Here is a 14,911-nt window from a genome sequence, read left to right as displayed (position 1 = left end):
GACTCAGCAGAATACAAAGTCACTCAAAATTAAGTAGTAACTGACAAAATATACTAAACAATGTGATGTGCTTGTTATACACCCATAGGAAAATATGCCTTACACACCTAAACTTAAGACATGGCCACACTGGTAAGAGTCCAGAATAGCACTATCAAGATTATTAAGGGTCTAGAACAGCTCTCCAATGAGAAGAGGCTGAAAGAGTTAGGATTGTTCAGACTGGAGAAGAAGAGACTCAGGAGATCTCATCGATATTCATAAATTTCTGAAAGGGAAGCTCAGAAAGGACAAAGCCAGTCTCTTTTCCATGATGCCCAGTGACAGGACAAAAGGGAACATAGGAGGTTCCCACATGATGAATTTCTGTGCTGAGCAGGCGGTGGAGCATTGGCATAGGATTTTTTGGAGGGACTGCAGAGAGTTCTCCTTGAAGATCTCGGAGATTTGTATCCAAAGAAGGACAATGAAGCTGCCGAAAGTTCTGGAGCACAAGTCTCATGAGGATCAGCAGAGGGAACTGCAATTGTTTACTCTGAAGAAAAGCATGCACATGAGTGACCTTATCACACTCTACAACTACCTCAAAAGAGGTTGTGGCAAAGTACGGGACAATCTTTTTTTCAGGTAACTCGTTAGGGTAAAAAGTAACATCTTCAAGTTGTACAAGGGGAGGTTAAGGTTGGATATTAGGAAAAGTTTCTTCTCTGGAAGAGTGGTGAGGTACTGAAAGAGGCTGCCCAGGGAAGTGGTAGAGTCACTGTCTCTGGAGGTGCTCAAGAAACATGTGGACCTCGGATTGTGTGATTCTGTAAACTTTGCAATTGGTGAATGATTCCAACAAAAGTAATCATGATTGTTACAAACAAAATTGCCTGAGGAATGACATAGTAAATGTGATATTTCTATGAGGGAATAAAATATGATCAGAAGTACAGTAAGGTCTAGCATTTTGATAGGAGTGATAGAAAAAGGAGATAATGCCCTTAACACATACATGTAGCAAGTCAGAAAGCCCTGATATTTTTGCAACTGGACAGTTGGATTTTCTTCACTGCGATCTCAGCAAAAGATGCACTTTCCACACCAAATCTATAGCAGACACAGCTTGCCCTTTTGCCAAAGTACATGCCTTTTCCTCATGTATTCTGAGCTCCTAGGAGAAACAAGCTGGAAAGCTTCTGAGTCCCTTCTTTTTCTCATATTTTTTATCACATGCATCAGGTCTATTCATTTTTAACATAACCAAGAGTTTAAGACTTCTACACTTTCTCATGCCCAAGACATTCAGAATCATGCCTCTAGAACCTTATTTTATGATTAATCAAATAGACAAAAAAGGATTCCCATTTAGATAGAATAGAAAGGTAGACAGGGGCAGGAAGAGTTTGCCCAGCAAAGCTTAGCTCAGAATCTGCAGACTATTGTTTTCCTCACACTCATTCAGCATTTACATTCTATGAGAACACCATTGCTTAGCAGTTAAACTAACTACAGTTTTTAAGACTCCCCAAAATTCAGAAGAATTGTCAATACCTGCTGTATTTAATTGGTTTGTGGTTAGCAGGTTCCCACTGATTTGATCCCACCACAGAATAGTCAATGTAGTAGCCGTACAAATTCTCTTCATGTTTTGGTTTATCCCACTGGACTACAACTGATGTTTTTGTATTCCTTGTGGCCACTACTCGACCAGGTGCTGATGGGACAACTAAGAAAAAGAGAAAAATATGTATAATTATGAAACACATAAAAATAAAAATAAGTGAAAGTAGACTCAGTGCTGTACATGTATACAATATTTAATTATCCTGCCTATGTTTTTTCCTGTTATATTAATTCTATACATTATATTATTTATGATATGATTTATTTTTAATATTTTTTTAACTGTAAAGTTGTCTATATTCTGTGTATGTGTTTATATGTTTTTTGTTTCTTTTTTTTACTTACAGAAAACAGTCTGAGCTGCTAGGCCTTCTACTAGTATGATTTTATATAGGTTTTCTGTAGACTGAATTATAGGAAAATATTTTCAAGTATGTATACATGTATATAAAGTTTACAAAGGTATACAGGAATGAAAGTGCTCTCTCTTAAGAATTCTTTCTCAAATAAGATGCTTATATGTAGCTCCTGGTGCATCAACAAAAAATGCATGTAAACTATAAATGAAGAGTTAGGAAATACTGCTTTCCAGTCAATAATTGATGACCACAATTCAGATAAAGCCACAGTTCAGGATATCTTTAAGCATATGTTTGAATGCTAAGTGTTCAGCTAAAATAAGCTCAGTGGATTTCACAGAAGCATAGGAATGTTGGATGGAAGGGATATTGGAGATCATCTGTTCCATCCTATCACCTGGTGAAACTATCACTAACTCTAAGCCAAAATAGTGATGTATTTGTCTGAATCTTGAAAGCTTCTAACAATGGAAATTTAAATTTCCTTGCATCACCTGTTCTAGTATTGTACTATTACACCTTTTTCACCAAGAAAGCACTGTCCAGCCTTAATCTTTTATGTTACAGTTTATCTCTGTTTCTATGTTTCCTCATCTGGATCTGCTAAGAACAGTTTGGCACAATAATCTTTGTAAGTAACCAGTCTAAAACCCAGCTACCTCAGACTCTCTTCATCACTTACAATCTCTAGGACCCTGGGCATCTTGGTTACCATTCACTGGACCTCTCAGTTCCTCTATATGCCTTTAATCTAACTGAGCCCAAGTTAGAACCTGAACTCCAGGATCAATCTCCACAGCAATAAGTAGAGGTGAACAAAGCATTCTTCCATATGTTTTCTCCAGTCCTCCCAAAGGAGCATAGCACATAGCTCACTTTACATGTGTGAAAGTTCACTGTTGATTTGTATCTGTTCAAACAACTTGAATGTGCATAGATTGAAGAGAAACTTCAATAACTAAATGGGAACATAATGACTTAGTGACAGCCAGCCCAGTCTGTACACTACAAAACATTTATCTGAGCTTTCATGACTTAAGGAACAGTGTCAGCCCTTCATTGTATGTTGAAAGGAATTCAGCACTCTCTTATCAAAGGCATTTAGTTTCCTCAAATTTGTCAATTTAAAAGAACTAGAGCTGAAGAAAGGAACACAAAATGCAACTTTTTTTTTTTACATTATAGTACTGTCTAAATATTCTTTTTTAAATTCTGAGACTGAAAAATTCTCCCATGAAGAAAGGTTGAGGGAGATGCTTTTGTTTAAGCATGTAGAAGAAAAGGCTTCAGAGAGAGCACATTGCACCCTTTCAGTATTCATGAGGATCCTGCAAAAAGATGCTGACTGACTTTCTACACTATATTAAGGTAACAGGACAAGATATAACGACTTAAAACTAGAAAAAGAGAGATTTTAAATTAGATGTTAGGAGAAAATTCTTTACTCAGGAGGTAGTGAAGTGCTGGAATACACTGCCCTGAGACTTTGTGGATGCCCCATTCCTGGAGGCATTCAAGGCCAGTTTGAATGGGGAACTGAGCAGCCTGACCTGGTGGTGGTGACTCTGTGCATGGCAGGGAGTTGAAACTGGATCAGCTTTAAGGTCCCTTCCAACCAAAGCCATTCTGTGATCCAGTGTCCATTTGGACAATTGAACTGAACCTCTGATCAGAGGTAGAGTGTTGAGAATAATTAATCTTACTCAAACATAAGTGCTTCATTGCTGGTCTGCGAGTTTATCCTTCAGGCTTCTCTCACTATAATGAGAGCACAAAAATTTAGAGCACCTACATAGATGCTTACATAAAGAAATTTAAATGTAGATGTCAATCTCAAATTCAATCCACTTTTACCTCTCAATTCAATTGTGTCATTTTCAATGGCCTAGCATAAGCCTTATACACTCTAGTTTTAACTCAAGAGAGGAAGCAAATCCATAATCTGCATGTAATGTTTAACAGTCCCATGAAGTTGTCTCAGCTACCCTTAGGAATGCTGAATAGTGCTGTGTGCGAGAAATTAAATGAAGTTGTATATTTGATGTATTTTAGCTCAGGTGGTTAAATTCATCTCTGAAAGTACTCCTGCAATTTTGCTTTAAAATAAAATCTTCTGCTTTCTGCTTTCAGTTATATGCCTTTTCAGTTATATGCTTTCAGTTCATAAAACAAAAGATGGTTTTAATTCATTTTATATAGTAAGAGATCGAGCTAAAGCTAGTGGGATGTTTTTTTAAAAATTATGGTAAATATAAAGAAGGCTGCATCTATCAACATTTATTGCAACGTGGTATATCAGATATTGTAATAACATTTTCATCTTCTAGTAAGTGTACTTACAAGTTACACTCTCTGAATGTGACAGCTGTCAATATATAAGGTTGTTCTGTTTAACCTTTGCTAAACTGCAAGAGTAGACCAAATATTTCAGCATCAAGAGGAATAACCAGTCCCTAAATTTTCACTTGTGAGGCTGAATATGGCATTAGAATACATACTTAGTCTTCATGTGGAATGTTGCCATTTGACCATGAAGATGTATCTTCCCCTGTCACTGAAATATACTCTGTATGCACTGGAATTCTGCACCAAATGTAATTTGCAACTTAGAATACTAGCAAAGAAAGGAAAGGCTACCTTATATAGCTGAAAATGTAGGAAATTAAGTAGTATATAATTTCCTGAGCCAGACAATGTAATTATCTAAGTTAGTGATTAACCCATGTTATCTTTTGACAAGTCACATATGTAGAGCACTGTGAGGAATGACTAACTAAAATTCACTTCGCTTTTTAGCAGCTATTGTTCTCAGCAAGGAGACTTGTGATCATTATGAAAATTTTGGAATATTTCCAAAATTTAACAACTTGGTCCTTTTAAAATTCTGCAGTATTGAACGCAAATGAATTTGATTACTATCATTGTAATCAGAGTAATCGAATTACAATGTTAGTTGTCTCTTTATATTTTGTACAGTATAAATTGTCTTTAGTATTAATGCCTTACAATTAATGCCTTACCAACAGTATCTTGTGGTTGAATAGGCTCTGTGATTTCAGATGGATCACTGATGCCATGCTTGTTTGCTGACAAGACTCGGAAGACATATGGTTTTCCTTCTGCAAGGTCAAACACTGCATAGCGAGGAGATTTTACAGCAACCTCTGCATTGACTCTTTGCCAGCTTCCACTGCCAACCATGGACTGAAAAAAAAAAAAAAATAAAAAGGAAAAAGAAAAAAGCTGCACATTTCTTCTGGGAACTGTCAAAAATAAATGTATTGCTATATTGCATCCTGCCATGAATTTGTTCATGAGCTAATGGAAGATGATTATTCTCAAATGTCCTGTTTTAGTGTATGCAAATTCTCATAACTTGTGCATTCAATTACTCTACATGAAAGGTCTGAGTGCTTCATTGTCTCCCTGTCTGTCTAGACTTCCATATACACTGTCTTGTACATACAGATAACCTTCATTTAGGGCCATGACTGTCAGCTATGACTGGTCCCGAAAAATTTGTCCCAAAGATCTCATGCTCTGCAAAATTTACTTGTATACCCAAAGGTTCATTATAATCCAGATTAAGCAGAAAGGTATGGCGTGGCGTGATGTTACCCTACTCACTGCCACATCTTTACATACTCTGTGTAGAAAGGTTACATTCCTAAAAGCATTCATCAAATGAAATAATTACCTTTAATTCTCTCTGTTATATGCTTTTGGTAAAGTAGCTGAGCTAATTAGTATCATAACTGCACATAAAAGAGAACCAGCAAACCAGCACTCTCAGAAAGTTCTGCTGTCCATTAGATTCCTCAGGTAATTTGTTGACCCAAAAGAAAGATTAATCATGTTGTAGTTCAGTACCTCTAGTAGAACACAAGTGCCCATTAAATAGCATAAATAAATTGCCTTCCAACACAGAAGCGTGCATAAAAATTAAATTTTCATAAATTATCAAGCCAAGAGTCCAAGAACCAAGCCTAATAGACTGCAGACTTCTCACAGAAGGGATAATGCTTCATAGGTCTGTGGAAACTACACTGTACATTATGAGTTTTATAGGTAGATAATAAAAGAGTAAACATCTGGAGCCCAGTTATCAAAATCTTTTTTCATAGATACTGAATTGATCTACTGTTGTCAAAAAAAGAAAAAAAAAGAAAAAAAAAGTAACATTTTCTTCTTTAATATGATGGAAAATTTGAGCTTTTTAAAAATAATTTTATGTTTCAACATGAAAAACATTAATTCTTGCATTTAGGTTTCACAGAGGCAAGAATCAATACTATATTTTATTATTTTCATTTTGATTCAATTTGTGTGTTAAAAATGCTTTAAGAGAACATTGATATGCATCATGGAGAACTCACTTTCAATTTATGTCTCTTGAGGCCTTTAAATATCTTTTTGTTCTTCAGGACTGAGATTTCTTTATTTGATATTAATTAGAAGTTGTGCTTTCCTAAATTAACAAATGATCGAGCAAAACAAAAACTGAACATACACTTATGTACCGAATGGGCTATTCACACATATAAGTTATTTATGTGCCAAATAATTTTACAGTCAGGTATTAATTAGTGTAATGAACCTTTTTTTCCTAATAATAATAACCTTTTAGTCTTTCATTTTCAGTTTCTGTCAGTAAGTTTGGCATTTAATTAAGACTCATTTGTTCCTCTCTGCCACTGCTGTACAATGTTTCTGAAGATATATAAAGCCTTTCCTGTAAAATATGCAGTTATTTGTTTTCTAATTCATTATTATATTGAAATTAACTAAATCTTAATGTCTACTCAACAGAAACTTACATCTGAGCTTTTCATCTTGATAAATTATGTATATTCTGGAAACAAGTAGGAATTTTCAGGCCGTGCCTCATCCAAGTCATTATCTAATACAGACAGAGTTCCATTTTCATTGCTACAGAAAAGTGCAGGTAATTAGCTCAGATTGTAAGTAGTTAAATTAAGTTAAATCCCATATTTGATGTCAGATTGTAATGGAAAGAATGTCCCTTATATGGGGTTTTTGATGTTGGAGTTCTTTTGGTTCTGTTTGGTTGGTTGGTTGTTTTTTTTCCTGGGAACCATAGTTGGCAAAACAAAAGTCATTTTTCAGTTGATGTATTAATACAGAACGAAAATCTAATTCAAAATTCATAGTTTAGTTTGAATTAAGCTTGTACATAAGAGAACATATATACATCCAGGAATAAATATAAAGAAGAAATGACATGGTATTTTGTTGCATAAATAGAAAAGTCCTGGTTTTATGATTTTTGGTACTGGTATTCCATATCATAACATCATGTAGTGCATTTAGAGTTAAAGAGTTAATGCTCCAGCTCCACGGATCATTGATAGTTCCAGGTATACCTGTCTCAGGAGAGTACTACATTCCCCAGAGGACTTCGCGATGCTTTGCATTTTTATATATTTCCGCTCAGAGGGAAAGATAAAAACTGTCTGCAGTCACAGGACACTCTCTTTCCTTTGGGATCCACTCAGCAGTGGGTGCTTGCTGCTGTCCGCTTTCAGCACACAGGCCTTTGGTTTATTGGACACTCTCTCTTGCTCATTTTATTTCATTTATTAGCTTTAATTCTAATTATATTGTACTATATTGTTTTATTTTGCATTCCAATATCTTATTTAGTAAATTAGCTTTCCTCCTCAGATCACTGCTGCTGTTTTGTTCCTAGGCCCATCTCCCTTTTCCCTTTCCCCCTTCCCCTTTCCTGGGGCGTGGGTCCATGGGCCCCCTGCACCAATTGTCACAGAACCAGGCCGAACCTGCCCATAAACCGTTGACAAGAAAATAGTTATTTCTATGGAATTTGACATTAGTTTTCCTGAATGTGAAAAGCAGAAGGGGAGAAATCATAAACATATTTTGTGGGAAATCTTGTGAGTGAGCTTCACGTTACAGCACTCTACTGGTAATTTATGCTGATAAAGTAGAAATGAAGGGCTTTCAGACTGGAGGTTTCAAAGTGACTTAGAAGGGGACTGCAAGATAATAGGCTGCAAAATGTAGAGAAATAGCCACAAAATGATTGACTAGAAATGAGCTTCAAAGGAATGCACTGAACAGTTGAAAAAAAAGAAAAAACTTGCACAGTAAGGTCCTAAGAAAATGTTGTCACAATATTTAAGATGGAAATTGAATGTGTGGCAGTTTTATGTATGGTTTCACTGTTTGTGGATCATTAAGAGGAGGCATATGCTAGAGACATCATTCATAAAAACTAAATATAGCTTGGCATGTAGGAGTTTTAGAGGTCGGGTATGAGGCCCAATTTACTTACTGAAGTGATGGCAAAATGTTGCAAGGAGGAAAGACTACAACCTCTGGCTGTATTTCAACATACTTAATATAGATGCCTGACTTGGGGACAGAGTATTTAAATCTTTGTAGCCAACAGAAAAGAACAAAACTCCCCTACTGTGACTAACAAAGTTCCCTATCAAGTCCAAGGGAAAAAAAAAAGCAACAATGAAGACTGGTAGGCAGCAGTGAATCTGAAAGTGACAGCTGCCTCTCTCCAGGTCTAACAGGGAATAAACTGGAAATGTTGAGTTCTAGTAGAAATTGCAGTAAGCCTGCAAAAAGAAAAGCGAGCATCAAGTTACAAGTCACTGTTTATTCCTTGCTTTTTTGCAGGACTAGCATAACACCTACTTTAATACAGACAAGGTACAAACTAGCAGTCTTTTCTGCAGTGATTTGAAATCTAAGATCTTTTTTTCCATTAAACTGCTACCTTACACAGGTAGTTTGCAGTTTGTTCTCAGTTTGGACAGCAGTAAGCAAATTGCAGAGGGGTAGCCTTTTCCCCAAGCCCTGAATGTCAATATTCATTAAATCGTGTAATAAGACATTTTATTGTCCATGCATATCTGTGGAATAGATAGGTAGTTAAATAGGTAGATAGATGATAGGTAGGTAGGTAGGTAGGTAGATAGATAGATAGACAGACAGACAGAAAGACAGATAGGATATATCTTTACCAAATCCCTTGAAATTTCAGAAAGTGCCAGTTTCATTGTTCATTCTGCAGCTCTAAAAATGAGTTGAGTATAACTGCATGTGACAGTGAAACCCCTCACAGTCAAATGCATCTGTACAGTACAGTACCTTCTCAATGAAATACGTCAGTGGCTCCCTGCCACGAGGAACAGGTGGATCCCAGCTGAGCACAACATATGTTTTGCTGATTTCTGAAGCATGTACGTTGGTAGGAGGGCTTGGAATCTGAATATCGCCTGGAAGAGCAATAAGCATAGCAAGTGTTAAACAGTGGATTAACCTCAGAGTCAGCTCATGCTACAGCTCATCTTTCTGACCTCCCACCCTGCAGCACAATCTCAGCTATGATATCATCCTTGCGGTCCACTTGCTCACTTCAATTCCATTTTGAGGAACTGAGTTAGTTATTTACTTTTTTAGTAAAAGTTAAATATGTCCCTGACAAGCTGTGCATTTGTCACACATTTTTTCTCTTTGATCACGTTTGAATTACTTTTATCTGCTGGGCAGAATGCCTTGGAAAAATCTCCTCGTATATGCAAATAAGATGTATTTTTTGATCAAAGACAGAAGCCCAATGTGTTAATATAAGAACTTAATCTAGAGAATGTCTGCAAAAGAAGAACAGGAAGGAGAGAAACAGCTTAAAACAAAGTGAAAAACAGGAATGAACAAGAACTCATTACAATATAACGTGATGGTATTACCAGCCAGCCTAAAGCATTTCTAAAAACTGTAGAACCCTTTGGTGACTCCACCACTTTGAGTGGCCTAACCAAATCCCTCTCCGTTCTTGCACTGTAGTGCTACTAGGAAGGTGAGGCAGGACCTGCATGCCCAGTTCCAGGATGAAGGAATTCAGCATGGCTCTTCATGTCCACTATCACCCTGCATAGCATGAGAAGAAGCCAGTTTCCATGCCAATGGGATTATAGTGCTGTAAAGCCCAGACCTATGAAGGAACGCTTCAGACACAGCTACACAGCTCTGAGTGAATCTTCCTCATCATAATAGTTCAGAAATTACAATTCAGCAAATACCTGCAAATATTTTATTCTTTTATGGCTTATAATTGAGAAATAAAGAAATATTTCATTGTTTTAAGGTCAATTTATTCATTTCTCATACTAGCAGGGAGCATATGCAGCCTAAATTTCCAGATTTCAACAATAAAAAAAGATAAACATATTTCAATAGGAATGTTTAAATTGTGGAAATATAAACATTTCTAGAACCTATAGGGCTCACAATGCAAAAACAAACAAACAAATAAAAAAATATATTTTGTCATATACATTTTCCAGTCAAAACCAGACCATTTAGAAGTAAACTGACATATCCCAAGAAAATCTATTTTTTCTCATAGTGTTTTCTAGTATTTGATCTCCTACAGATACTCTTTCTCTTTAAGAAAGGCACATGAATCAGATAAGCCTAAGACAAAATTGCCAACTTGTAGTCAAGAAAACAATTTTAAGCATGAGAAATAACCATTTACATTTTGACTACAATGATTGTAGTCAAAAGGCTTCCAATTGGCTTTACATAACTCAATGTATTTTTTATGTCCTTGTAAAAAACAAAGCTGACAGTTTCTTATGATATAACATGATGATAAAGCCCACTTTCTTAGAACAAGATGTCACTGAGCACTAAAAAATCTGTTGTGGTCTATGAGATCACTTTTTCAATAATGTTTTCCAATTTCACAAATTAAACTAGTGATTTTTATGAATCACATTATTTTATTAAATATGAAGAAATAATGAAACAGAAATCCAAATATCATTATTCATACCTATATTAGTTTGGCTGTTTAACCCCCATGATCATGATAAGGCAATCCTGAAAGGAGGAATATGTATTTTGAAACCAAAAAGGACAAACATATTCTGCTTCAAAATGTGATTTGGATTCTATATTATCCATACAGATTCATTTAGGATACCATGGCCAAAATAGAGAAATTTCATCTATCCAACCTATGCACTGGAGAAACACTTTAGCTTCTAATTCTCCATTTAATTACACCTGTTCTCAGGTGGATTTTCTTTTATTAACTTATTATTGGAGTTACAGCATTATAAGCTTACTTTGCTAAAGAAAGTAGATAGATTTTTCTGTCTATCAAGCCATTATAGTTAACATTTTTGACAGTTTAAGTAAAAAGAATGTCAATATCCAAGTCAAAAAAGAAAACAAAAAAAAACAGCATATAGAAACAACCAAAGATGGAAGAAAGTCAGGCTTTAGCTCAAAGGCTGTCAGTGGTTGATACTGTTCTCTAGAGAAAAAACAATGCTTAGTCCATAACTTCAACCTTAATAACAACATCTCCATTCGGAGAAAGATATTTTACATAATTATTACATAATCAGGATGGATTATGTATGTGGGTTTTGTTTTGTTTTGTTTTGTTTTGTTCTATGAAAGCAGAAACAGCTTGTTCAGAACATTAAATGCTGTGTAAAAAAAAAACAACAACAACAAAACCAACTATATTGAGCTCCTAGAAGGATAGGAAAGGAAATGTGAGTGACAAAACACAATATTCAGTTGTTTAAATGCAGCTTAGCACTAGCCAATACAAAAAGGTGAGGAGATACTCTCAGCACTTAATGCAATTAGTGCAGTCAGGAGAGTGGCACCGGCTGTCCTTTTACACCTTTACCTTTCATTTGTGTTCTCTCAAGCTTGCAAGCCAAAATATATGACTATATTTATTATTATAAAGCGTATTTCACTAGAAGGATTTCTTTTCAAGCTGTTTCAAATTACAATGCTGAATTCCTGGGATTAAAACAGATGGAATGAAATCACAGAAATATAACATACCTTCGAGGTCATCTTTACTGATTACAATCTTTCTTCCTTCATCCACATGAACAGCTGTTAAGCAAAATTTCAGTTAGTTTCTTGAATCTGTTAACATATTTGCAAATGTTACAAATTACTGTATGTCATCTATTAAAAAGACTGTGTACTTCTATTTCCATAACTTTGTGATTAGCTAGAAGTCATGTATTGCTTCATTTACTTACATAGGTAAACTGAGTGAGACACTACTATTTAAGACATGATGAACTGTATGAACCATAGTCACGGTAGTTTTATTCTGTTCTGTCACAGTCTGGTAAACAATTGTATTGTGATTTGGAATTTTGCAATAGGAATTAATCATAAAGGCAATGGAAAGAGTGTATTTCGGATAAGGTTTTACAAACTATATTGGGACAGTGCTGTGCTATCTTCATAATGAATGTAATTCCTTTCTATATAAAAGAAGCATGCTAAAGAGAAGATTCAGAAATATATGATATATGGAATAAAAATAGTCCCCGAAGCATGACAGTTTACTCTTCTCATGGAGAAACTCTCATAAGGGTTCTCTGCAGACTTTAGGACTTAAGTGGCCTTTAGCACAAGACCAGCTTTCAGAAAGGGTTTTTGTTTTTTTGTTTTGTTTTATTTTGTTACATATAATTTTTCTATCTGCCAGGAAAGTGATAATATCAGATACCCCAACCAGTAGCAGGGGGGTTCTGTGCCAGTACTGGCACTTCTCTGAGGGGGAAAAAAAAAAAAATGATGTGGATAAATATATCAGTTCATGGGTTGATTAATTTATATCATAATTCTATTCTTATTTTTTTCTAAAGCAGGCATATTCAATTACTTTTCCAAATGTTACTGCCAGCAAACAGAAGGTTGTGGGACCTCTGGGTCCATATCACATTGGAAATGATACAAGCTGCTTGGGCATATTGGCTCTTCTGAAAACATTGTTCCTTGTAGTAATTTATGTTGTTTATATCGAATGCTAAGCAAAACCAATGATAACTGAAATGGAATCCCCAAGTCCTGACAAATTATTCATGTGGACCTTGGTGTTGCATTTATATCCCCCTAAGCTTGAAACTAGTGAGGTATTCATTCAAAGGAAGAAGCAAAAGCTGCTCCTGAATTTATCTAGCAACCAGAATCTGAAAGAAAAAAAAAAAAAAAAAGAAGTAAGATCAAATATTCAATATGTGTCCCAGCCTAGTACAACGTACTTTGTGTTCTTTCCAGGTCAACAGGGTCAAGAGCTGCAACTGGTTCAGAAACTCGAGAAGGCCTGCTAATGCCAGCACTGTTCACTGCTCTCACACGGAAGATGTAAGACCGTCCTTCATAAAGACCAGTCACTGGATACTTGCAGATTTTTACAGGTGCATCATTGCACTGGACCCAGTTCTCCAGACCTACTTCACATCTTGGAGTAGCAGAAGACAGCATTTATCAGCATTGTTTCACAATGAAAATACACCATCCTACACACACCAAGTCAGAATCACAAAAGCCATTGAACTATATCACTTATTAATAAAAGCCACACTTTTTTTTTTATTTCTTCTTATCAAAAGACAGCTAGTGCTCACCTTCTTCATATTTATTCATTATGGAATTGCAAAGGTCATTTTTCTTGCACAGTTGTGGGTTGTTTTTGTCCTTGTCAACTCTGCAACAATTTAATTCTCTGTCTTGCTGTACAAGGTTTAAGTTATTCCACTTTTATTTTTTATATGCATCTCTACAGAACATGCTGAAATTGCAACTTTCACCTAATCTTTTCTCTCATTCTTGTCATATTTTTAATCAAACATACTTTTCTCTCTTACCGTGGTTCAGTTATTTAGGCATCAAGAAGCACAGTGACATCCACACACTGGCTCCACTGTGTGCCCACACATTTTTTCTCCTGCTACTATAAACTTTAATGGAGATGACCACCTTTTGCCCTGACAGTACCATGAAAAACAAGGTCATGATCAAAGGCTACTTCATGCTGCAGTAATCCAGGCAAAATGTCAAAGAGAACAGCTGGATAGATTACATACAAAATAGATGAAATATTCCCATGGTCTATGTGCTGCACAAATTGGATATAACTGGTAGAGTCCTCAGTTTTTATATTTATCTCCTCATGCTGACTGCTATTCATAAACCAATATTTTCCAGCAATTCCCAGACAGTTGTCTCTGAACTACTCTAAATTACAGGGTAGCAAATAACAATGAAAATAAACGTTGCTTTTAAGTGCAGAGCATTGCACATTGTGAAATCATTTCAGTAATGTTTTTAGCTGACTGTCAGCTTCAAACACTAAAGGTCAGGTATTCTACCCTAGCTTCAAGGGACAGCCATGCACTTCAGTGAAAGAGTGATACAAAATGGCAATTGGACTCTCTGATCCTGGGCTGCCTGCACTGAGCTGAAAGTGAGCAAAATGCAGAGTAGACTGGAGGAGAGAAAGAAGTGCCATTCTCATTTAAACTATCAGCTCCTGAGAGCCTATGCCTCAAGCTCCTCTTATAACAGTTATGGCTAAAATAAAAAGATAATGTAATAACTCTTAGTTTCCAGCTTTTGCGGTATACAGATTAAAAAGTCTTAATCTGATTCAAGATATCCATAGATTCTGACTCCTGTAAATTAAGTAGTGCCAGGGCTCATTCTCTGATTTGGCCACATCCATGCTACTGAGCATTTTCATTGTGTGATAAAGTGTGGGTGCTTGCAAATGTTTACTGGGAAGGACTTTTTGCCTTTGCTAACTCCAAGACAGTGTCCAGAGTTGCCCAGGAATGTAGTAGAAAATCAGCTAAAAGTGTGCCAGAAAACATTCTAGTAACTTAGCAAAGTAGGTAACTTACAGTGCCTAGAGTCCACAAAAAAAAAAATACAGCTGAAGAATATAAGTATACAGGAATATAATGACATTTTTACTCTTCAGAATGCATGTGGTTTTGACAATAAACAAAACTAAATAAATCCCAATGCTTACATACTTGTCAACAAAATATCCAATGACTGGGTTCTGAGTGGTTGTATTTGGTGGTTTCCAGGTAACAATAACATAGTCC

The 14,911-nt window shown here is 35.9% G+C and overlaps 1 protein-coding gene across 1 annotated transcript in view; it reads right to left on the bottom strand.

The window, feature by feature from the left end:
• The window catches only part of MYOM2 (myomesin 2), an 81,861-nt gene that overhangs the window by 39,046 nt on the left and 27,904 nt on the right, over positions 1–14,911 (bottom strand). Inside the window, 6 exon segments of the mRNA XM_065730769.1 lie at positions 1,537–1,711; positions 4,988–5,171; positions 9,114–9,241; positions 11,841–11,894; positions 13,061–13,260; positions 14,837–14,910. Coding sequence (XP_065586841.1) covers positions 1,537–1,711; positions 4,988–5,171; positions 9,114–9,241; positions 11,841–11,894; positions 13,061–13,260; positions 14,837–14,910 — 815 coding nt within the window.

The sequence above is a fragment of the Cyrtonyx montezumae genome, unplaced genomic scaffold (assembly GCF_038088225.1).
Source record: "Cyrtonyx montezumae isolate F1298 unplaced genomic scaffold, pur_monq_1.0 scaffold_13, whole genome shotgun sequence".
NCBI classification, from domain to species: Eukaryota; Metazoa; Chordata; class Aves; order Galliformes; family Odontophoridae; genus Cyrtonyx; species Cyrtonyx montezumae.
This window is presented reverse-complemented; position numbering and strand designations above follow the sequence as displayed.